The sequence below is a fragment of the Balearica regulorum genome, chromosome 6 (assembly GCF_011004875.1).
Source record: "Balearica regulorum gibbericeps isolate bBalReg1 chromosome 6, bBalReg1.pri, whole genome shotgun sequence".
NCBI lineage: Eukaryota > Metazoa > Chordata > Aves > Gruiformes > Gruidae > Balearica > Balearica regulorum.
Genome location: NC_046189.1, coordinates 42,566,344 through 42,590,430, shown reverse-complemented (window position 1 = coordinate 42,590,430; position 24,087 = coordinate 42,566,344). Strand labels below are relative to the sequence as shown.

The window sequence follows — 24,087 nt, the reverse complement described above, 5'->3', positions numbered from 1 at the left end:
GGACGTGCGGAGGGGAGCTGTTTTGGCTGCACATACACAACCCCTGTATTCAGCACAGCTGCATCACGGTTGTGGAATATCCCTATTACAAGTGTAAATTAAAACCTATAAAATAATATGGAGATTATAAAAATTGCATTAAAACTGATAACAGCTTTACTGATTTACTGACAATGAAAATATATAGCATTTTTTCTGTCAGAACATTTATCAACACATGGCAACCCTGGACTAACTTGACACGTAAAATGATCAAAATGGATTATGAAATCTCTTCCATTCATTTCTATTGATTTTAGTTATGATAAAATTCATCAGTGTGCAAAGGAACACTCGCGACTGGCATTTCCCCCCCCCCAAACTGCAGGCCAGTTGGCTGGCTGTAATTTTAGTATGAGATGGCAGCGCAGAACGCCTTACGCTGCGTGTCACCGGCGACCGCACACAGCTCCTACGGCCCGGGAATGCTAAGTGCTGTATTAACTCCTAATTTTCACTTTTAAACTATGAAGCGCTAAATTCTGAGCTAAAATGGGAAAGCATGGACAAAATTACATCATGTTTACTAAGCAGCAGCCATCTGAACATTTTTCCTTTCGAAATAAACTTTTTCAAGGCTAATCAAAGTTATTTTTGTAACTGCCATAACAAACTGCCAGTGAAGGGACCATTTTTAATCAGTTTTATTGATTCATGCTTTCAGTTCTTACTCAGTTAAAAACAAGGCACATTAAATACATCCTCTTATTGCTCTATAAATGCATGCGGCTCATTCTGTATATCAAAAGTAATAAATAATGGCAGTAAAACACCAAGACAGTTATAAAAATGACAACCCAGCCTCAAACACAGTATTTAACAGTTCAGCCTAGAACAGTAACCTAACAAAATACTGAAGTGCCACATGTAAACCATGCAGCGTGTACGCGTGTGTACATACACAGACACGCATTTACACACACAAACGCGCTGCATGTACACGTGCACGTCCCTCCCCGAGCGTGCAGTTTATTTAACACACAAAATACACCCCACCCCATCCCCTCCCCCCCTGAAATCCAACTCCTACCTCAAAGAAGAAAAAAAGAAAAGAAGAAAAATAATCACATTACTGTTTTTCCACCTCAGATCAGAACAAAGCAAGACAGTGACATTTTACAACTCTTTCTACAGTGCATTCACTTGAAAAAAAAACAAACAAACCAACAAAGCCAACATTCCTGAAAACAAATGTGAGGCGATAAATAAATACTCCTAGATTTTTTCCACGTATAGATTTAGCTGTTTTAAGTAACACATGCAATCTTCCCTTGTTACACAAGGCAGTCATACGAGGTCCTGCTGTGCCACACAGAAGAGCAGAGAAGCATGACAGTAAAGTGCCTAAGATGCAAAGCAAATTCATATCGGAGGACACACACAGCCAAGAAAATCCCAAAGTCACAGTCTGTATGCAGTACTACTGAACCAAGAGAACAAAGAGTATACTTTGGGTACGAAGCAGAAAATCCTGGCTTTACAGGTAAACTTGTATTATTAATTCTTAACAGTGCCATTTATAGAGGAGTGGAGGAGAATTTTTCTTTAAACCATACAAAAGATGTTAAATATTGTAAATATTTTTCTTTATGTGGCCTGGAAAAGGTCTCATTACTTCTTTTTTTTTTTTTCTTCTTTTCCCTAAATTATTGTTAATAGTAGAATCTTAAACCCCTTCCCTCCTTACTTTGCTCACTGAACCAAACTAACCTGGGTATTGTACATTCATTTCCCTCCAATTCTGCAGGATCTGTAAAATCTGTTAATGTGTTCTTATTTGAAAAGGGTTTGGGAAATGCGAAGCTCTGTCAAACATTTAAATACTTTATCTGAATATACTGGAACATATTTCAAAGAGAAAAGTTTGCAGGACCACAGAAACAAACCCCTTTGTTCAGAAAAACACTCTTCCGTTGCCAAACGTACAAACTCCTCGTTCCCAGAGGCCGTGCCTCACCAGCACGGGCCTGGGAGCGAAAGAGCCGTAACCCCTTCACAACAGCCGCGGTTTGGTACGAGGCAGCGTCAGAACAAAATTTAACATGCAAAAACCATCTGAAAGGCTTTTTACTCGAGACTGACTCCTTCCCTCCAGATTTTACCAGTTGGTTGGACTGACACAAATACAACCACTTACTGAATTTTACATGAGGCTTGCCCTTTTTTTTTTTTCTTCCTATCTACTATTTTTAAACACCGGAATTTTTAGTATTTTTTTTAAAGGACACAGCCTCCCCAGCCAAACACAACATCTGTACTTACTGTGCTACATCTTAATGCTCCTCAGCGTCTCCATTGTGTGTATGCAATCATTTTCCCTTTTAAAATACAAAAGTAATCTTTGCTGTTCGTTACCGTACTGTTATTTTCCATTAGTGGAAGTGGTGACATCGGTTAAAATATATCAGATTTTACACAAGTAGAAAGTCTGACACCTTGGAACTGAAGCTTGTTTTGAGTTGTAAATTGGTATTTATACTCAAAGAATATAACAGAATGACAAATACATCACTAAAGCGTTCTTATGCTTTTCCCTTCCTTGTTCTGCATTAGGCAGAAATCTTCCACCCGCTCTCGAGCCTAGTGCATCTAACAACCGAAAGGCAAATAGCCAGATACAACATTCTTGAAAACAGCTCAAGTGAGTGGTCCTTTTTTTTTTTTCTTTTCACTAATCTGCGCAAAAATAGCCCTTTCACTTTTATAGAAAAGTTAGTGGAATGCAAAACAAATTTCATTGTTTCACTTTGTGTTTGAGAATTTTTTAATAAACAATTAAGACATACGCTATCAAAACTTGCCATATTCTACATGTCATCAGTGTTTGTCCAAAACTGGAAGCAGTATGAAACACCTCACAGCATAAACCAGCACCTGCTCGACGACGCCATTTATTAAAGGAAGCTTGTTTTTATTAATGTGGGAGAAAGGAAAGCTGTCCCCTAGCTTTTAACTGAATTATTAGCTTGGGTGATTAATCAAGATGTCTTGTAGCTTTCCAGCATCATACTGCTGATATTTTTGTCTGGCCAAGTGCTGGTACCACTGAAATAACAGAGCAAACCCAAGCACCCATGGAAGGCTGATGGCAGCCCTGCCTCCAGAAGTGTTGGGTTTGTTCCTTTTGTGATACCATCCCCAGTCCAGAACATCGGCTTTTCCTCTCTGGTGAGGGGAACAGAGCAGCAGCTTTCAAACTCTAAACGTGTATTTGCAAAACTCAAAGCAATGCATTTAAAGGCAGGATTCACTTTCTGAGCATTGTTTTCTTTAAAGGTAAAGGTGATATAAAAGTTAAGGAACAAGGCAGTGTGTGCACATGTGCTTGTGCGTGCACCCAAATCTTTCCAGACTGTATTCCTGAATCTTGTTAATAAGCTCCTGTGTCTAAAGAATACCCAATCCAAAAGGCCACATACCGGAGCATTCAGAGCCGGACAGAAAACCATTAACAATGAAAACAAACGCACCGATGTATTTTTGTAAGGACTACACCGATGGACGGATGCCGGTCATCTTGAACAAGCAAGGACAATCAGCAGCACTGGAATGTTTTTCAGCAGAGAGGCGCAGCTCCGCGTCTCCATTAGCCGTGGCTGCGAGCAGGCGTTGTGTTTGGACTCACAGCCCGCCACCGCTCCGGTCCACCGGAATCACCACCCTCTGACGCAGGTTCTCCTCAGCGGTCTTCATGAGCACAGCCAGCCGGCTTCCGGACACGTGGCCCTTCTGAATGGCACTCATCAGCTGAGGACACAACAGGGACAGCATCCCGTTACCTCGTTTGCAAGACGAAGAATGAAGGTGGAGGGTACAGCCCCCCGGAAAAGCCCTCAGCAAGCAGCCAGAGGGACAGCCGGTAACTGCGGTGACAGTCCCTGCGAGACACCACGATGGCTGAGTTAACACTTGCTGCTGGCTCTTGGACAACACAATTAGCGAATACACAGAACTGATTTTTCCATATGTAAAGCAAAACCACTGTATGGTTTCAAAGACTTCACCTCAAAGCTCATCTACATTTTCCAGAAATATCAGGGAAGGTTTTGGCAAGGCATGGGTGGCAGGAAGAGCACCACCACCAAATACAATCCGTTTGGCAGTAATGGTGCAGAGGCACCATCCACGCCAGGGGTTTCAGTGACATTTAAGAATGCAGAACTCATCTATTTCACAAGCGCTTTTTTTTTTTTTTTTTAAATATCTGAGAGATGGAACTACTGGAAGAACACCATCCCTGATCTACCGCTGACCCCTGACCACAGCCTTTTTCATTCATGTACCCTTCTTTGTAGAGATAGTGTACTTGACTTCCACAATTCTTTCAAATCCGAATTCCTTTATAGACTTTTAAAACTAATTTGCCTTTAAGTCCTTGAAACTGGACTCAGCTCTATCTTAACGAACACACACTAGTGCTAAGATTTTAGTTAATTCTTTTTTATCCCATGGATAAAGTGAGCATTAGACTTGAAATTACATGCAGTCAGCTTGTCAAAGACTACTATGGAAAGCAGTCGGCACTTACAAAATGCAATTTCTTACTCTCATGGAGTGCTAAGAATCCTTGCGATTTCTTCCCTTCCATAGGAAAATCTATTAATTACATCTGCAGCTGGACCTACGCAAATGTGGTACCAGGCCCGTCAAAGCTGGAAGGACAGAAGGGAACCCCATGCTGCACGTGGCTGGAAAATCATCCTCGTGTTCTGAAGGCGTTTTGACAGCTCTGGGGTGAGGCAGATGACGGAGGGGGAAGGTGAGGACCAGCAGCAGTGAGAGCAGTAGCTACAGCCAGCAAGGGAAGCCCACCATCGCTCGGGCTTGTTGCTGCTGCTCCCAGGGCGATCCCTACACACAGGCAGGGAGGCCCCAAGAGAAGAGGCATCGCCCGCACACCGCACCACCGCGCTTGGCCATACTCTCCACCACTGGTCCTGTGTCTGTCTGCAGGCTCTTTGGGGAAGCGACCACAAAAAAGATGGCTGATCCTCTGGCACCGCCACAAGAACAAGAGTTTCTGGTTCGTGGGTCTGTCAGGACCCCAGAGGAAATCTGCTGTTGGGAAAAAAGCTTCCTCCTGATTTAACATGGGGTTTTTTTTGCCTTTAGATACCAAAACTAGTTCTCAAGGTCCCCCTCCTTTCTTGAGTGTGACAGCAGGACTAGGCTTCTGCCTTCAGAAGAACAGCCGTGCCGTAAGACAGCTTCGGTGTGCCGACAGGCTGCCACGGCTCTGCCGCGCTGCAGCGACCTGTTTGCGCTGAGCCCGATCGACGCGGTGCGCTCCCCGTCGTGGAACACCCGTAAGCACGGGCTCTGCCAGGACCAGCTCTCACAGGCCGTTGTTTGACTATCGCTACTTTGGCAATCTGCAGTTGGCCAAACGAAAGCACTTGGCGTTGCTCTGCTCCCCACCTGGAGAGCTACGCGCACCCTGGTACAGAGTGTTCCTATATTCTAATATAAACGTCCACAAATATTTGCACATGGCTTTCCACAAGCATTCTGCGGTAAAATGCAATTACTTGAAAGTTTTCAGAAAGCAAACACAAAAGTATTGGGAACTGACTTAACAGATCCATTAAAAAAATTAAACAAACATTTAATGTATTTTGTTCCTTCCATGGAAACCTCCTGTTAATTTTATTACCACGCTTCCTACTTCGCACTTGGCTACGCAGCAGCTCCCTGTGCTGCTCCCTGCCTCTGCAGAGGGAGGTGCACCGGCACAAGCGATCACTGCTGCAGTGTCAGTCCCCGGTGTGAAGCATTTACATTGCGTTCTGAAACCTATACGAGAAGCCAGCAGCCACAGCATTACCCAGTTTTACAAAAGTAACTGTGAAACCACACCACAGCAGTGACTTGCCTTTTGTATTTTACAGATATTATGGCTCAGGGCAGGCAACCCCTAATGAGGATATTCAGCACAGGAAGGCAAAAACCCCAGAAAGCCACCAAAAAATCCACAGAAGAGGTAATTACTAGTTGTTTCACCTTCTTAACCACAATGTATCCAAACTAACCAAGTTATAGTTTAACACAGCCCTTACAGTAAATTGTGGGTTCCCCTCCAATTAAAAGTTTTCACATCCAAAGGGATGTAAGAGGGAGACCCTCTTCAACAGCCAGAAAAACAGCGGTGATTTTCTCTTATATTTGAATACATAAGCATAAACTCCCAAAGTCATTGTTTCTTCTTTCCCCTCATGGTTTGTTTGGGGTGTATTTTCCCCTTCCCCCAAGTGCATTTCAGTTACTCGGCTAAATTGCTGCATTCTAGGCAAATAAATAGTCCTTTTTTCTAATGCTGGACACAACCTGTGAAAATTTTCTGCATTTAGATTCAACAATGCTGCTCTTATCTACAGCTCATCTCGAGAGAGACAATTACCATTTCCTTTGCCTTGATCTTGTTTGTTTAACTTGACACAGTGAAGAAAGGGCTGACATTGACCAAAATCCCCAGCATTAATTTATCTCATGTTCGGCATTCATCATTGCCACCATGCAGGAAAGACATGGCAGTCACTTGAAATACCACACCAAGAAAGACTCTACAAAAACAAAGCTGCCTGGCAAACTGCATATGCAAGAGAGGCTGGGCAAACAGACCTTTCAGCAGCACCCTTCTTTTTATTTTAAAGCCCTGTAAAAAGCAGATGTATGGGCTGTCGATATAACTTCTTTTGTACAAACCGCGATAATGTTAGCCAGCCCAGGAGTTAAAACGGGATTATATGGACTGGATGTGCTTTAACCACAAGGTCATTCTTTAAACTCCTCAAAATAGTTTAGAAACTACTAATCACTTAACAGACCCAGATTAATGTCCGAGTGTGTAAACCATGCCATATACCTTCCAGTGGACAACCGTATCATTTCGAATACATTTAAACAGCATTTCTGTCTTAAAAAAGCCAAATTCAGGTCTGTATTGTGGTATACTTCGTAAATTAGACCTGTTCTTTGGGTCTAACTGTTTCTGCACAAGGAAAAAATCCTCAAATTTCAAAGTTGCTTGAGGACGGCTCTGTGTGCCGCTTATCTTGTGATCTGGCAGCAGCATCGACACTGCAGTGTTTACCCAAGCAACGCTCACCTAGTATCTGAGCCAGCCCTTCAGCAAGGGGGGGGGAATGAAACACCTCTACAGGCCTTTGTTCACTAAAGTTACAGCTTCTCTTGTAACAGAGAGACACCTACCTGCAAAAACTCATTCAGCTCAACCTGTCCATTTTTGTTCAGATCCACTTCATTTAGAATTTCGTGAAGTGTATTTTCAGCAATTTGCACACTGATGCTCTAGACAAAAGAGAGCACAGAAGTATGTCAACTGGATTGTTCAGCACTATTTGTGCCACACTCTGAAATTTAGATAAGAGGCTTAGGAAGGAAACTAGAAGAACACAAGAAAACATTACCTCCAAGACACGCTGCACATCCAGTATAGTAATAAACCCTTTCTTGTCCTTGTCAAACATGTGGAATCGCTTCTTGTACCTGCAAGATAAGGATTATCAGTGGGAAAAACTGCACTCAGAAGAATGACAGGTATTAATTCCTAGCAGCACAGGAACTCTTTTACTTTACTTACCTTTCAATATCTGAAGGCACTAGACTGATTTCAGAGCTGTCTGTTAATTGATCTGATTTTACTTTGTAGCCCATTTCATAATAGAGAAATTTTTTAGCAGCTTCAAGTTCTTCCTACAAGAAAACAAGAGAAAAACTGCATACCTGAGGAACAGCAAGTTCTTATGCAATTATTTTTAATGTAGTATTTATTAGCTTCTTCACCTTAACTAGAATTTACCAAAGGTCCAAAAATTAAGCAGATGGTAGCTGAAAAGTATTTAAAAACACAAGTTAAGCTCAGGCACTTTCTAGTCTTGAAAGGAGATATCGAGTGTGTAAATGCTTTCAGGACTGTAGCATGCCTTCAGTCACACACGCAGTATCTACCTACTCACGAAGAGCGGCGCTGGCGGGTCAGGCTTATGAAATGCCATTTAACTCACAGCTGATATCTTAGCGCAATGTTTCACCTGACTGTCTAAAATCTGCAAAAAAATCAGGAGGCTCGACACCAGGCAGGTTCTTTATGTTTTAAATTAGTTTTCTTGATGGTAGTAAAATCAATTTATTACCTAAAAATTCAGCACAAGGTCTTCCATAGGCCAGTTTTTTAATAAGTGACAAACACCTGCCATACCTAAAGTACTGCAGCACAGTTCTTTCTACAGCGATGGGTACACCACACATGGTCTGAGAGCAAAACAAGCATCTGCCACACGGGCACCGATACGAAATAGTCTGTGCTGCAGTTAATGAACAAGAGTAAGCATGCTATGTAACGGCTGCAGCAGCAGCAGCAGAAGATTCCTGGGCACACACATACAAGCTGCTTTATCTGGCGGAGACTTGTTCGTGACGGTGTATTAGGAGACCAACTGAACTACACCAGGCTACTCTTACATACTTCGATATAAGCACACAAGTTAGCCTTAAAGGCCCAAACAAAAAAAGACTTATTTAATGGTCTCACTATGACATCTGAATTAAAGAACGCTCTTCTGGATAGGCATTGAATTGCCTCGTCCATCAGGCTGAAACGCAGCACACACAAGGATGCTGTAAAGACACAGCGCTTCAAAATGGCCCAAGCCTGGTTACAGAAGAGATGCTCCATAACTCAGGGGGGTTCAGCCTTGTGTGAAAGGAAAGGAAAGTAAACTTTTCCAAGAGAGACCCCGGTGGACGTTCAGGCCCCGCAGAGACGGCCTGGCTGGCATCAGTGAGCTCACCCAGGGCGCAGGTGGCTTTGCCAGCCTTACAGGCGCTGCTTTTCCTTCCTGCAGTGTCGGTGAGGATGGGTGCCTCCCACCCCAGCTATGGGGCTGTCCATGCAACCCTAACAGCATGCTGGTTCCAAAGCCTTTGCTTTGCAAGCTTCTCATTTTCTAATCTCTTGTTACGGAAGAATCGATACAGCTTTGTTTAACATGGTAAATTATAATATGAGCAAATCGCATTGGGTAAGGGTGAGCCACCTCTAACTTCAGTCAAACGCCTCTCACTATGAGGTTGCTCCACACACAGGCAACACGGCTCACAACTGTGACGTGACGGTATCCCTTTCTTTAGGTGTTCCTGTGGGGAGGCTTTAGGATCACTGCAGGTCCTCTGGCTGGCAGGATTCAGGTAAGCTCCTTCCAGAATTTTAACGGACCTTCTAACTGGCTGAAAGGTTTCGTGAACAGTCCAGGGGAAACTGCCCATCCCCTTCGGAGTGGAGGAGCTAGGTGAGCATTCGCAGGTTCTGGGTGCTTCAGGGGGAAAGAAGTCCCAAACCGTGTGTCCCATCAGGGTACAGCACACCCTGCGCTGCCTTTCCTCCACCGTACTCTGGACGGCATTACGAGCACAGCCTCAGCATTCTGGGCATTTATCTTTTTATGGCAAGAGAACGATGTGATCACCGGTAACAGACAGGATGGGATAGTTCCGAAGGGGCAGGATTCACGTCGGTAAGCAAGCTAGTTATCCAAGGTACTCCCGACAGTTTGTGGAGATCTAAACAGGGCTGTAGGGTGCAATTCGGCACATGCTCAGCAGATCCCGTCATCAGGGTACGTCATCTGACCGCAGCTTGCTTACTACAGAGCGGGCACACAGAGCCCAGCCTGGAGAGAGAAGCCCGATAGCAACAATGCAAGTAAAGCGCGGTGGGTCCCACACTGTATGCCTGAGCACAGACTCGTGGGGGGAAGGGAAGCCAACAGAACACCAGTTTAGGCCAGAGAATGGTGCAAACCCAGCATCACCACTTTTCAAAAGACACAGCAGACAAAAAGGAGTGCCACAGATTACAAGATCCTCCTTTTCTGAGGCTGATCTGTTGAAAAGTATCAGCAAACAAAACATTTGAACAGGAATAGGATAGTAATGCCATTCATTTTTAAAGTAGGGGAACAACAGGATACAAAACTTCACTTTCCCCTCCACGCCCCGGCCAATGCCAACTCATTTCACAGCTATTTTGATAAAGTCTCTATAATGAAATATGCCAAGTGAATCATTCTCTCAGGAAGCAACCATCACTTGAAGTTTTCTATTCAACTAGTTTAGATCATTAACATGGAAACTATTTAAGAAAAGCAGAACAGTTTCAGAAGAAAAAGGCCCTTTGTACCTTTTTTTTCTGCTCACTCCAGTTAAGTTCTTTCCCCATTATATCTACGATTCTCGGCAGGGCTTCCTCTGCAGCCTGCACGTTCAGAAAGGCCAAGCGAGTACGTCGGGAAATCATATCCACCGCCGTGCGGGCGTACTCCTTCACACCATAGACAACCTAGAACCGTAAGACCAGAGGAAGAAATGCAGATGAGAAAGTAGACAGGCATCGTTGGAAGTTACGTTTAGCACCACAAACCGCACTGCTGGGCTGGCTATACAAAATGAACTTTCTCTAACTAGCTCCCAACCAAGAGAAGGGTCTTAAAAGCTCCCTTTGCCTTGGAATATTTTCTAAAATGCATCTGGGATCAAATATGAAATAAAAAAACCAGGCATTATATAATTATAAATATTTAATTAAACAAAAATATATTAATATGTTCTATATAAACATAAAATTAAGCATGCTCTGGGGAAAGGGAAAAACAAGAACAGAAAAAGATCTGAACCTCACCAAAGGAAGGGGCTTATGGAGATGTTTTACAGAGCGAGACAGATCTGCTCTAGAACCTGCTTATCCCAAGGAATCAAAGAACATTATGCAGTTTTTCCACATACCTCAGCTTCAATATAAGGAAATTCAGATACAAGACGTTTTCCAACAATAGGCCACCTCTTTCCTGTAACTTGGGCTATTTTGGCCACCTCAAAAGCCTTATCACCATATGTCGAAGCTAGATGCTGAGCCACCTACGGAGTGGAAAACAAATTGGATAGGCTTCTGAAAACACATCAAATATACACACTTTTTCTTGTCAATTCTCTTATCACCAATAACAGATAGGCTGAAGAGGGCATTAGATTTTGATTGCGTGGGAGGAAGCTACTTGTGCTGTGAATGGGTTAGACCAGCACTGACACCACCGCGTAGGCATCAGTGTAACTGTGACTAACGATGCTCTGGCTCTTCTGCTACACTGTGATCACATCTGAAGTGTGCATTTTGTTGGGCTCAAAAGAAGACAGACCCCAGCATGTCATAACATTTTAAAGTGGAAAACAGTCGGGATTAGGAGGAAGGGAAAAGGGAAGAAAAGAACAATTACTAGAATTTATTTTTGTTAAAACTCTCTTTGCCCTGGCCAGATAACAAGCTCTTATCAGACTCAACAGACCTCTGTACAAGTTACGCTGGCACTAGATTTAGTGGGAAAACAAAGCCCTCCAACAGAAACGTCAGAGCATCAACAGAAACCATGACTCACCTCACTTTCCAGTCCATAGTCTTGGACCAACCTAATGTAGAGAGTGGGACTCCAGTCCTCAGCCCCCTGCAGCTGCAGGCCAATGGTCTTACTGGAACCTGCCTTCAGATCATGCGCCTGAATAGCTGCGTCAATGGTGTCCTGCGCCATGGCACGGTAGGTTGTCCACTTCCCACCTGTAACCACACGTTTACCTCTTTATTTGGGGAAAGGAAGCAGAATACGAAGTTGGTATGTACTATGTTTTTTATCACACATTATTCTTACTAGACTTGCTCCAACAAGCCAGTCATGCTACCACTGACAGATCATTATCTGGTTATAGGAACATGAAGGATTATCCTGTAACAGGAAAAGTTTTAAATAAAATACACTGGGGAAGCCCAATGAAGCTATACTTGAAGAGAACTTCCAGTACCTGCTATCGTGACAAGGCCACTATCGCTAATGGTAACGACATGATTCCGGGATATCGACTGCGTGTCTTTGGAGTTGGGGTCTGTGACCAGAGGACGAATGCCACTCCACGCTGCCAACACGTCTCCTCTTCTCACTGTGCGGAACCAAAGATCAGCCAGAGTCAGGCAGGAACTGATGGGTACATATCTCATATCCCTCCCGCGGTCTTTGTGGCACTGCCTCTGAGTAGACACGCACTGTGAAACAAGGGCTGCACCACACCATGCTTGTTAGCTGAGCAACTCAAGAAGCTGGAGAAGATTCTCCAAAGCAATGGAATAAGGTGGGCTACAGAATTAAAAACAGCACTGCCCTGATCAGTATCAAGAATATTCTCTAGCCCAGAAAAGAGAGGTCCGTTTTTCACACTGGTTAAAAATCCAACAGAATAGAGATATCCTGGGAACTGATCAACCAAGAAAGATTCAACTGTCATCAAGCCCACTGATCAGCTCAAAAAACTCCAAACCCAAAAACCAAACCCTACCAAAACCAAAACATGCCCCTCCCCAGCACAAAGTCTTCTCCTTGTTTGCTTGTGCTGACAGGACAGCACTTACACTATGTTTTAGAAACCAAAATAAAGTTTGTTCCACATGAGCGTAACATTTGCTTTTAGGATTTCAAAGCTTTCTCTATAGCTTGCGGGTTATTTTTCCGAGTCTTCCTCTTGACCAGCGATCTTTATCCTCAGCCTTTCTCAGAAGTGCAGTTACACGTACACACAAGGAGAAAATGTCTTGCCAATGTTGTGGTCGTGCAGCATGTCCCCAAAGCTTGTGCCCCATGCCAGCGCCTGTTACTGCACAGCAACCTGAGGGCCGCCTTGTCAAAAGCCACCCAGGAGAAGTCCACATCTCTTACACCACCCACCGCCTCTTCCAGCCCTGCCTTCTCCTCTTCCTCACTGCTCCCGAAATGCTGTCCCACTCCACAAGCACCCCGACTAAATGGCCATTTGCTTCATCCCCCCGCTACTCCTCTGGCTCCAGTTACAGCTGTATGCCTAAAGCTAACCCCGACTTCTCAGTAAACTTGGAGGAAGAAAACCTGAAGGCATCAAGTAGTCACAAAAGCCCTTAACAGCTGTAGGAAAATACCCCAGCCTCAACAGTCACTTCTGTAATACATAAAACATGGGGCCAAAAGAGAATTTAATGAAATTAATTTTGTTGCTTATTAAATTTGCAATAGAAAAATTGACTGATTTGCTTTATGCTGAAGTCGTTGAACATTTTTTTTTAATACAACTTTCAAATAAATGATAATTGAAAATCAGTAACGGGGTGTAAAAATATCCCCAAAGAACACAAAATAGATTTCAGAAATCAATGGTGCTCTGCCAGCATGTTTAACCTGCCAAAATGAAGTGTTAATCACAGAAATAAGATACCATATTACGTTTATAAACTAATGAAACTAGAAAAAGCAGCATGCGTGACACTATAATTAAACAGTTGGAACACATCCAAGCCTGTGTAAGTTGATAACCCTGGCACTGTCTCTGGCAGCAAAAAGGCAGGTCTGCAGTGAGTTGATATGGCCAGCACAGTTGTTAATTCAATAACAAGCAATCTATAAACACTGCTAATTGCATATGTGAAAAGCAGTGTGCACCTAGGTAGGTTTCATTCAGAAGAATTAAACCCTTCATAATGTACTTCTGTAAAATACCTCGCAAAATCTCTGTCTTATTCACAGGCTTAACTCTACTGGGTACCTGTCTGGCCTTCCGCACTTATTTATATCGACTTCTGCTCAAGCAACTTAAAGGTACATTTCCCAGAGACTTTTCCTGAGCTTTATACAATACAGAGCTGGTAATTATCCACTTCAGGAAACAAGTCATCTAGCACTTCCAACCTCCGGACAGCAAGTTTTCCTAAATCAAAGGATGTCGCAAAGTTCCTGACCGAGTGCTTCTCAGATTTATTTTAATGCTGCTACTATAACAGAAATACAGAAGTACAAATGCTTTCACAGAATGATTTAAAAAAACCAACCAACCAAACAAAAAAACCCACAAAAACCCCCCAAAAACCTGTGAAGGAGAGAAGCCTGTCTCCTGCAAACCAGCACTGAGTCAAAGCAGGCCAGCATCTTACAACAAATGTGTTCTCAGCTCAGCTACTGAAGGGAACAACTGTCACCAGGTAATTTTTTTTAAATCCCCCTTTTTGCCCATTATACTTTCCTCTCCCACTGAAAACTGACACCATTAGATATTTACCATGTCAAGAAAAGTAAATTCTAAGAATAAAGTGCCTAAAAAAAGTGGAAATAAAGACAAAGACACAGGAGAAGTCAGAACAGCTCTTCCTTCAAGAAGAGGTGAGTTCTTTGATGTACTTGTGTTGAAGTACAACCGAACCATCCCAGTTCTGCAAAACCTCGCTTCTGTCACCCAGAGACAGATGACAGACAGCAGTTACTGAGACTGAAACACCTCAGAGCCATCAGTACCCTCCCAGGGAAACAGAGCTGACAAGGGCTTACCTTCAACATCCACGCTAAGGTAGTTGCGTACTTCATTCAAAATGAAGTTTATGTCTTCTTCTGTCGGTATTGGATGGGAAGTAACATCAGTCGGGCTGTCCGTGGTCCCTGCAATAGTCATCTTCTCCCACGGCAGGAAGAAAATCACCCTACCGTCGCTGGTGGCTGGGTCAAGCAGACCCATGTTATCAGGGCTGAAATAAAGAGGGGACATGGTTCAAAACTGGTCAGGCTTCACCAGGGATTCTGTTCTTGCACATCTGGTACCCCAGATAAAGTCTTTGAACATTACCTTAGTTCTTAGATCAAATAATTAAAAATAAATAAATAATCGGATTCACACGTGGCCATCACCTGACTTTAAAAGGTAGTCCCAGAAGTTTTGGGCAATAAGGCCCTTGAACGTGATGCTCAGGCATCACTAGAGTTTGATTCCTATGCGAGTTAGCAGACCACAACCTTAAATCGGGCCTTTTGGCATCTCACATCTCCATTCACTCTTGAAAATCTTGCTCATTGGAATTTCAAATACAAACATTTGGAAATTTTAAAACAGCAATTACCTGCAACTCATTATGGAATGAACAACTGCTTTTAATCAAAAAATGGACAATAGCTTATATTATGCCACAAAGGAAAGGGAAGGCTGAAACAGAACGCGCATTAACATTGACTAAAGAACAGAACCCTAGTTCTGTCTTGATGAATCTAAGTATATAACAAGAAAACTTAAATACAAAATACTATTGACCCTAGTCATCAATTATCTGCTAAACAGAGGACAAAAGTAAATACAGATGAAGTCCCAATGATTTCTACAACCTGCACTCGCAGGAGGGGGCGAGGGTTAGTAGCAGAAAGAACAAAGTAGAAAACCCAGAACAGCAACACTGAAACCCCAAGTCCCGTGGGAACCTTGAGACAGTAAACGCCCGGTGACACTGCACCCGCCACTGAGCGGGAACAAACACCCAAAGGATTCGGACCAAGAAGTATATCCCAAATGCTCCCACTACAGCAGTCCTGACCAGGGAACCGCGTTTTGAGGGAAAACCAGGCAAAAGATAGCACCTCCACAGTGAGTAACAGCCACTAACTGGATGTGAGTATCCAGAGATTTTTTTTTAATTATTATTTATTTATGCCAGTCCTACAAACAGAGTGATAGAGTAAAATGAAGAAAAACACTAGTTCTTCATAAAGGAAATTTTAACTTCTGTCTAAATGTTTTGTGGTATAACGTGCAAAAAAAAATTTAAAAAATCCACGTGTACAAACCCAGTTATTCTTACTACTTAAATAGCTCTGCTTATATTTCAGAAAACAAAAGGCTTCTATAAACTTGTCAAAGTAAACAGCTTTTATATAGGAAAACATTTAAGCTGCCCCTTTTCTCCTTCATTTTTATTATAAGGAAAGATGCTGACTTTTGTTTCAGGTGCTGGAAGTCCTTGTAAAAGCATCTGCAGTCAGTGTAGCAGTCCTCAGGTTTTGTACCTGATCCTGAGCCCGGGAGGAGGAGATGGGAAGCCCACGGCGGGGGACAGGCGGGATGCGTTTAGGCGGTGGTAGGGACCACCGGAGGGGACTCACTCAGGAGCTCTAACAACTGCTAACGCAAGCGGCTGGATGTAGACAAAGACCTGCTTGGATGCGAGCTGCCTACTGAAGAGAGCCGCAGCTGAATCGCTGAATATTTCATTTTTAGGAAGTCTAAACTGATTACTGAAGGTAAGTTTTCAATATCTGGAAAGGCTAGAAGAGAAGCTGAAAATTTCATATATAGCATGTATATTAGAACATTTTTTAGATGATATTTATAGACAGCTTAAGCATACAGTTGGAGAAGTACAATTTAATAGGGGAAGCCAACACAGGTTTGTGAAAGGTAAATCACGTCAGACAAATGATTACTTTTTAAAATGAAAAAGCTATTGATTTAGAGACACAGGAAACTAGAGATTTAATATATGGTATCAGAATATCCAGAAAACTTTAGACATTTTCTCAAAAGTATGGATTTTTTTAAAAATGTGATTTCGTAAAAGCTGTTAAAAATAAGGAAGAGAAACAAGTAAAGACTTAAAACTAAGTTTCACCACAACACCTATGGACTGAAACGTTGTCAATCAGATTGCGCAGCAAATGATGAGAAAGGATGAAACAGTTTGCCATATGCCAATTAATTTACTGAATTAATGACAACTGGCTATCCTGGGAAGCGCGCTCTCAATCTCCTATTGCTGTTTGTTCCATCTTTTACGGATAACTGGAAGAGCCACCACCACAGGTTTAAAATAAGGCGTTTCCCATCAAAAACAAGCGTCCTCTCTCATTTTAGCAGGTAATATATTTACACAATAGGGAGGACAGAGAGTCACTGCAGCAACTAGAATAGATATGTGTATACTAAAAATAGAACTAATGAGAGGAGGAATACCGGGACTATTAATGAAGAACATAAATGAGTAAGAAACCCATGGGAAATGCATGCGTTGGGTTAACATTCCTTTTACAAAATCTTAACTATGTTTATATCTAAAAACCTCTACTTGTTATAAAATTTTCATTTGTGAGAGTCTGGGCCAAAATTCTATAAAACATCTACCACAAGGCAAGCGGATGCAGTGAAATGACAATCTTTGCTTCCTGAGGATTATTCCTTGGCACTGGGATACAACTGAGATTAAATACCACGAGTATTTTCCGTTTAGCAGCCAGTTCCTTGGTTTAAGCTATCCCACTTCAAGGAAATTCAATCCCGTTTTATCTAATCAGCTGTACTGCGGAGGCAGCGCGTGGGTAGATACTATTTTACAAGGAAAGTAATGCCCACATGCTGACATACACAGGGGAACACTGAGAACAAGAATTCTCTACATTTCCAATTAAAATTATTAGGTTATTACACAATAAATAAATTGGAGCCCTCATGCATGTCAAGCCATTTTCTACTTTGAATTTATAAAGTGATTCAAAGGTTTCAAACTTCACATGTCTTTGCTGTAGGGCCATGAAGTCAATCACACATGTGCTTCTCACAGTATATGAGGGACCTGGGATTACAGCCCGTTTCTCCACATTGCTGGTGCTTTAAAGCAGCTATCAGGTCATTTTCCCATTTTTCATGCGGAAAGATGCCAAAAAAAAGAACAGAATGCAAGAGTCATTTTACACTTTTCCAAAAATGCCTCAATTTTACAGTCTACGGTCATGTCCTGTTGGGACAGCTCTGGCAAAACCAACATGTTGTGCACTGGAAATCTAAATTTACATTGACAGAGGAGTGCAATGAGGATATGGAAGGCATTAATCTAAGTGCACTGTATCAACAGAATTGGGGCAAGTCTATAAATGTGAATTTCCATTAGGATGCTAATGACTTCAGAAACCAAAAGGTAATATTTGAGCTTCCACTGACAAGGCTTACTCGGTAGAAGGGGATTTGGTTTTGCAGCAGCAAATAAGCGAAGAAGCAGGATTCTGCAGAGAGTGCTGGCAGACTGCATGGGGACCTCTTCTGCAACAGGGTCAGAGGGAGGCACGTCCCTTCCACCACCACCACGGGAGGGTGGGCTTGTGTCCACAGCAGTGTCCGAATTTAATCGTCTTATCTTCAACTACTTGTTACATTGCCTCCATGCTGCGTTCGTGTTTACTAAGAGCAGAGTCGTGACGTTGCAGAGGACGCTGGCAGAGTGTCATTGCGTAGAGAGTTTGAGATTTAACAGGACAAGAGTTTTTGTATGAAGGTGGCAACCTTTCTGGGAGGTTTTATATGCATCTTGTTTTCTCGAGGGAGGTGAACAAGCAGTCAGTGCACTCAACTCAAACTCATTATTAAAAAAAGGCGCCTTTCACAAGTTTCTTGTGGATGCTCTGCCTAAACGCACTTCTGCGTCAGCAGAGTTCTGCCTTGGTGAGTTTTAACTAAGAACTACAAGACTTCAGTCTTTTCTCAATATATGAGATTGTTGCTCTAATCGGCACAGTGCCAGAATCCTCTTTAAAAACAAAATAGAACACACGCACAAAAAAACCCAAAAACCCAAACAAACCCCAAATTGTGCGTTCAAAACTACCGTAAAACCCACAAATGTGTCTCTGCAAGCTTATTTATCACAGGCACCAGCAGAGATTGTTACAAATGGTGTAGGCTTTGAGTATCGTTACCTGTAATAACCAGGCATCACAATATGCACGCCTGCACTTGGCTGACAGATGTTTGGTACTTCCTGATCATCCATTTTGCGCACAGAGTCTGTGAAAGGTCCCGTAGCATTGATAACGCACTTGGCTTTGACATCAAATTCCTGCCCTGTGAAAGAAAACAGTATCAATCACATACACCATTTGTTTTCCTGCTCACTCACTGACACTCTCTATTATTAATCTATCTATGAACTTAACTCACTGTAAAGAACATCGTGCTTGTCTGAACAGAACAGCTAGAATGGGTTTTAAAAAATTAACAAAAGTTTTCCTGTAACACCAGATTTGAAAGAAAATGTTTTACGGTAAAATTCCACCTTCTGTGTAGGGGCAGAAGGCGGCAGAGCAGGTAGAAGTTCAGCTGAAATCCGCCTCTCGGACGAGAGATTTCAGTCTCGACCCGCAGACTTGGTAAACGGGATCGTTGCTGTACAGCACGTAGCATTTTACAGTATCATCTTTGCCTGACAGAAGGGTTTGGACGTAAAGCTTAGTCTCCCCTGCCAAAACACCAGGATTTGAGTGAAAAACCTGACAGAAGTTAAAGATGACTGACGGTAATGGTATGCCACTGCTCTCTGGGAAGATGGCTCCTTTGTCGGTCCATTGATATTTGCAAACAGCGGTGTCCCCGCTCCTCCCTCCTCTCACCATTTCTGCGGTCCTTTAAGGAAGGGCGCACGCTCTCCTGCGGCGCGGTGCTTTCTGTCCGGCTGCAGAAAGCCGTCCCTCGCGCCCGAGCGGGGTGCACACACCTGTTAGGACGTCCCTGCAGCGCACGCCGCACACGCGCTCCTTCCCGCTGGCCGCGTCTGTCGTCTTGAGCAAGCGCAGCACTTCAGCGTAATTGGCCGTGGCAGCGCCGTACCTGGCAGCAGTGAGGGCGATGGCGAGGTTCATCCGTGCGTCGTTGTGCTGTCCTGCAGCGGGGACGGGACCGGAGGAAGGACACCAGTCACCTCCAGCCACGGACTTGTGGTATGGAAGTGTGTCAGAACCGATCTGTCACATCTGTCCCTGTCACATTGAATAGGCGTGATGGCTGCTCGCGTCTAACGAGAATTAAAGATACATCCTCTCCGCTGTGCCGGAGCGGCCGACGGCGGCGTGCCGAGCTGTGCCCCCCACGTGCCTCTAGCAGCCGGGCACACAACGCACACCACGGAACCCAGAATTACTGCTCGTTCACCTCCAGTTTAGGAGCTGACAAATCACCTTTTTCTTTACCTTCTCCCGTGCAACCGTGCTGTGACTCTGTAACTGTATCTAAACGTTCCTTCGACAGTCGGACCAGTGTTAACTGACAATTCCTGTTAGCAAACGTACCCCACAACAGTCAACATCCAAGAAACAACCTTTCAGAGACTCTGCCAAATTATCACCTTCCTATAACTGTTTTTTCTTTTATATGCATTTTAACTTCCCTCCATACAACATAAAAGCATCAAAAAAGAGAAATAAGCAGACAAGAATTAATGCAGGATTCTTAACATATATCATTAAAGATTTATTACTGAAATTCCCTCGTTAAAGAAAACCAAGAGATAGGTGGAGGGACCACGAGGGGAAGATGATTAATTACTTTGAAATACCGCCTTCACCTGAGACTTTTCCTATTTATTATTGCCACTGAAGTTAAAGTCCTGGATGCTGGCTAGAAAGAATTACTATACATTGAAGGGGCCAGGCTCTGTGTGTCCTGAATAATTAATTTAAGAGAGGGCTAAACTTCCCGAGGTACGGTTCACTTCCCCATGTGTTCAGACCACTTCTATCAAAGATAATACTGATAAAGTGATAAATTTGTAATAGATATTGTTGTTGATTTATGTCGCCAGCATTCCCAACGTTTAGTATAAATGGTTTATGTAAAGTTTGGTCCTTCTGATTCTGCCTGTGCCACCTCGAACCACGGCGCAAGTAATCTGTTCCTAGCTAAAAGGGCAAAGTTATAAAGATGGGATCAATGGCCTCGCAGGCACCGCCTCCCCTCCCCAAACTTCTCATTCGAACAGAGCCAAGACGATACACTGCAATCAGTCTTCAACCACAAGAAAAAAAAGTTATGCGAAGCGTACAGAAACAGTAACATGATAAAGCACCGATGAAGAAACAAACAGTAACTCCAATTCAACTAAGCAAACAATGCAGAATAAACTGCAGAAAAGAACAGCAAAACAACTGAGCAAGATGTCAAGAAAAGTTGGGGATGCTCCATCACACAGGATGCATAAGACTAAACAACCATCTGTCAGAAGCGGCAGGCAAATCATTAAATAAACGCATCAACATTTCTGCGGCAGCAGTGTCAGGGAATGGATAAAATGACCTCACCAGGTTTACCTCAAACCTTAACATTTCAACGCAGGGTTGAGAGAATGTACACCTCGTGTACAGAGGGAGCGCTAGCCAGACACCAGACACAGAACAGCGATGAGCTGCGTTACGGTACCTGCTTCTACGTAAAGCAGAGGACAGCACCTCCCCCAAAGGGACGCAGGAGGTGCTCCTGCAGCCCAGCCGAAGGCTTGCGGGCACCAGTGCCCTGGAGACATCCCTGACCACAGGATACCACCAGTCTTGGCTCTAAGAAACCCAGCCCAAACCAGAAACGCCACCCCAAACCAGTGCCACCTACGCACGAATGAGACCCTGCAGGACCCGTTTCTGTGCGGCAGGATTTAGTCTTTCACCATAGCAGGACCCCAGGGCCAAGGTTTCCATAGTTACTTCCATTTTTCCTCGCCACCAGCGCGAAGGCGGTACCCGATACAAACGGGTTTTCTCTGTCTGAGACAGGGCGCGGATTCATCACACGGCGGCAGCACAATTTACAGCGGCAGCCAGCATCAGCTTTGGTCTATGGGAAGTCTTCTTACCGGTGAAGTTTTGCAAGGTAGCCTCTTCCTAGTTTTGTGACTTACTCATCCAGACCAAAAGCAATCTGGAGAAGCCAATCAGCAGAAAATAATGTGAAATGTGTGTAATTTCTCAAAAGAACAAAGACCTAAGTAACAAGTGTTCGTTAAGCCCAAAATCCAAGAGCTGCTCAGCATTTTGTTGAGGCTTCTAATGCTCGTAATGCTGGGGTGAGCTAGAGCTTGGACTGCTGCGTTCAAGACAACATTTTCACGCTTTCTGTGAAACTCTCATCCATTTTCCCCTCATCATTATTCTGATGTGAAAAACCCTTGCTGTTACTCAATTCTCAGCTGTCCAAAAGGAACTTCGAGTGCCTATGTAATGTATTTGCAGGAAGAGGACTGGGAAATAACCAGTTCCCGATTAACTACACATCTAGAAAAACCCACTGGCTGCAGATTGATGTGATCTACAGCGTGGAGTCCTAGAGCATGTCAGAGTATAAACAGCAGAAATCTGTAGAGGTCTAGATTTGAAAGAAATGAAGAGTGACTTACTGGCTCAGAAATTCATCATCTGTGGAGATTAATACTGCAACAGTTTGGTAGAGATGAGGTCACAGTACAGTAGTTTTTATACTAAAGAACAGCTTTTTTTTTTTTTTTTAAGCCCTCCAACTCACATATGCACATTTTCCCCCAGACAATTACATTAAAATCCTGCACTTTATATGCAGTTAACTTTTCTCCCTGATGTCTGAAGAAGTGGTTGCTGTCCCTCCACGCACACTTCCCATTATAAAGGCACCATAGCCAGATCAGTTCTTACTACAGCAGCATTCAGAGTCGGCAAAGCATATTTTCTGCTGATTAAAGTAAAACTAGCTATTTACACGTGTGCCAGTTTGGAATCGGGAATGATTATTATTTCAAAGAGATTGGTATGTGCCCTGGGACTCTGATGATCCTTACCACTCTAGAGAGAAATGGAAGGATAGCAAAGCAGAGGTTCTGCATCTCAACCTTTCTGACACTCCAGTTAAACACCATTCTCCCCAGGTAAGATTCAGAGATCTTCCAAACCCAAGATAAAAGCTTCTGAGCTTAACGTCCTCCAGAACAGACGTGCAAAGCTTCCTCAACAGCTAGCACTATTCCCATGTTCAGAAGACACCGGGAAACCCAAGGCGTGGTGGTGTGATAAACAGCAAGGTGACCAAAGGCTTCTGTGGGAGCTCCTGGACCACCCGCTGAAGACAGCTCTGCATCCACTGTTCCTTGCAGCGGCCACTCATGCTCCAAAGCAAAACAGAGAAAACAAGTACCCCCCTTGCTACCAGAAGTAACCCTGCTATGATACCATGGCTTTTTTTATAAATGTCATAAGCCAAAAAGTTATAACAACAGAATGGCTAAGCCCAATTAATTTCGCAGCCTTTTCCATGAATAAGCTCCTGAAGATCCCGGAACTAACCTGTAGCAACACAGTGAAATTCTGACATTCGCCAACACCAGATGTTCCCAAACACCCTGCCCGGAGAGGTCGCTGCTGCTCAGGGCTAGTTTTGAGAGCGGTCGATGGCTGCCTGCACGCCAGCTGTCAGCTGAGGCATCTCAAGGGTGGTGTGAAAGGCCACCAGACCTCAGCGTCTTTGGAAGAGGCCTCCAAGAGCCAGCTGAGGGAACATGCTGGGTTTTCCTTGCAACTCCCTTCCATGATACCTCTCAAAAATAAGAGGATGTTTGAATCCTTTAAGTTATTTCTAGCAAGAAAAACTGAAAGAATCATCCATCTCATTATTCGCTATTGTCATCTGCTTATAATAGAGTAACAAGGGAGCGATAATTTAACTTTTATTAAGGGTAGTCAACTTTGCTTCTAACAAAACACTGGCCTAAGTGCTTTCATTAAATTAACACCAAATCCTCTAAAAAAACCCCCTTATTCTTAGGGGGCATACTGCTGAGGACATTCAGTGCGCAAAGACATTTTGTGTAAGTGTATCCTACATCACATTAAGACCAACAGTGATGCCATTTGGTTTGTAACTTCTATTTTTGTGTAATTTAGGAAAATTCTATTTTCATTCCTTAGTAGCAAATGTTGTATTTCTTCAAAGACGAACAGACAATGCTTCCGTTGGCACTAAAAGAATCCTCCCACAGAGCGCACATAGTGTACATTCAATTTTATTTTTATCAATGCTGAACCACAGCCAATAGTGGTAACAAAGCCCACAGACTGTAGAAATTTGTTTGTGACCAATTCAGTGGAGTTGTGCGAAAACCGCGGTGTTAATACGGCACTCTGGTAGTTCTGGTATATTCTGTCCTGTGTCGCGCTCTGACACCTCTCGCTTTTACACCAATTCCTGCTCTCTCCTCTGCAACTCTGTTCAGCTGAAGATAAACAGCACACAGCAGCCAGTAACTGCATTTTTTAATTTTTTTTTAAGAAGCTGGATGCTCTTTTAATCCTAAGAGGATAACTTTTGTTCATGTTAACCTTTTTACGCTAAAAGCTAACACTTCGTTACTGAGCATACCTGCTGCATGACAATTAGCCACGTAAC

At 43.3% G+C, this 24,087-nt stretch overlaps 1 protein-coding gene across 2 annotated transcripts in view; it reads right to left on the bottom strand.

Moving 5' to 3' along the window:
• Positions 1-1,619: 1,619 nt before the first annotated feature.
• GPD2 (glycerol-3-phosphate dehydrogenase 2) overlaps positions 1,620-24,087 on the bottom strand; it is a 60,341-nt gene continuing 37,873 nt past the window's right edge. The window contains exons 7-17 of one of the 2 annotated variants that reach the window (XM_075757388.1): positions 19,409-19,573; positions 18,615-18,759; positions 14,442-14,635; positions 11,905-12,039; positions 11,487-11,662; positions 10,840-10,971; positions 10,238-10,396; positions 7,640-7,752; positions 7,467-7,545; positions 7,249-7,347; positions 1,620-3,786 (exon numbers count right to left, since the gene is read on the bottom strand). In XM_075757388.1, coding sequence (XP_075613503.1) covers positions 3,661-3,786; positions 7,249-7,347; positions 7,467-7,545; positions 7,640-7,752; positions 10,238-10,396; positions 10,840-10,971; positions 11,487-11,662; positions 11,905-12,039; positions 14,442-14,635; positions 18,615-18,759; positions 19,409-19,573 — 1,523 coding nt within the window. In that variant the 3' untranslated portion in view covers positions 1,620-3,660. The remainder of the gene's footprint in view (positions 3,787-7,248; positions 7,348-7,466; positions 7,546-7,639; positions 7,753-10,237; positions 10,397-10,839; positions 10,972-11,486; positions 11,663-11,904; positions 12,040-14,441; positions 14,636-18,614; positions 18,760-19,408; positions 19,574-24,087) is intronic. The other variant, XM_075757390.1, reaches the window with a different exon arrangement.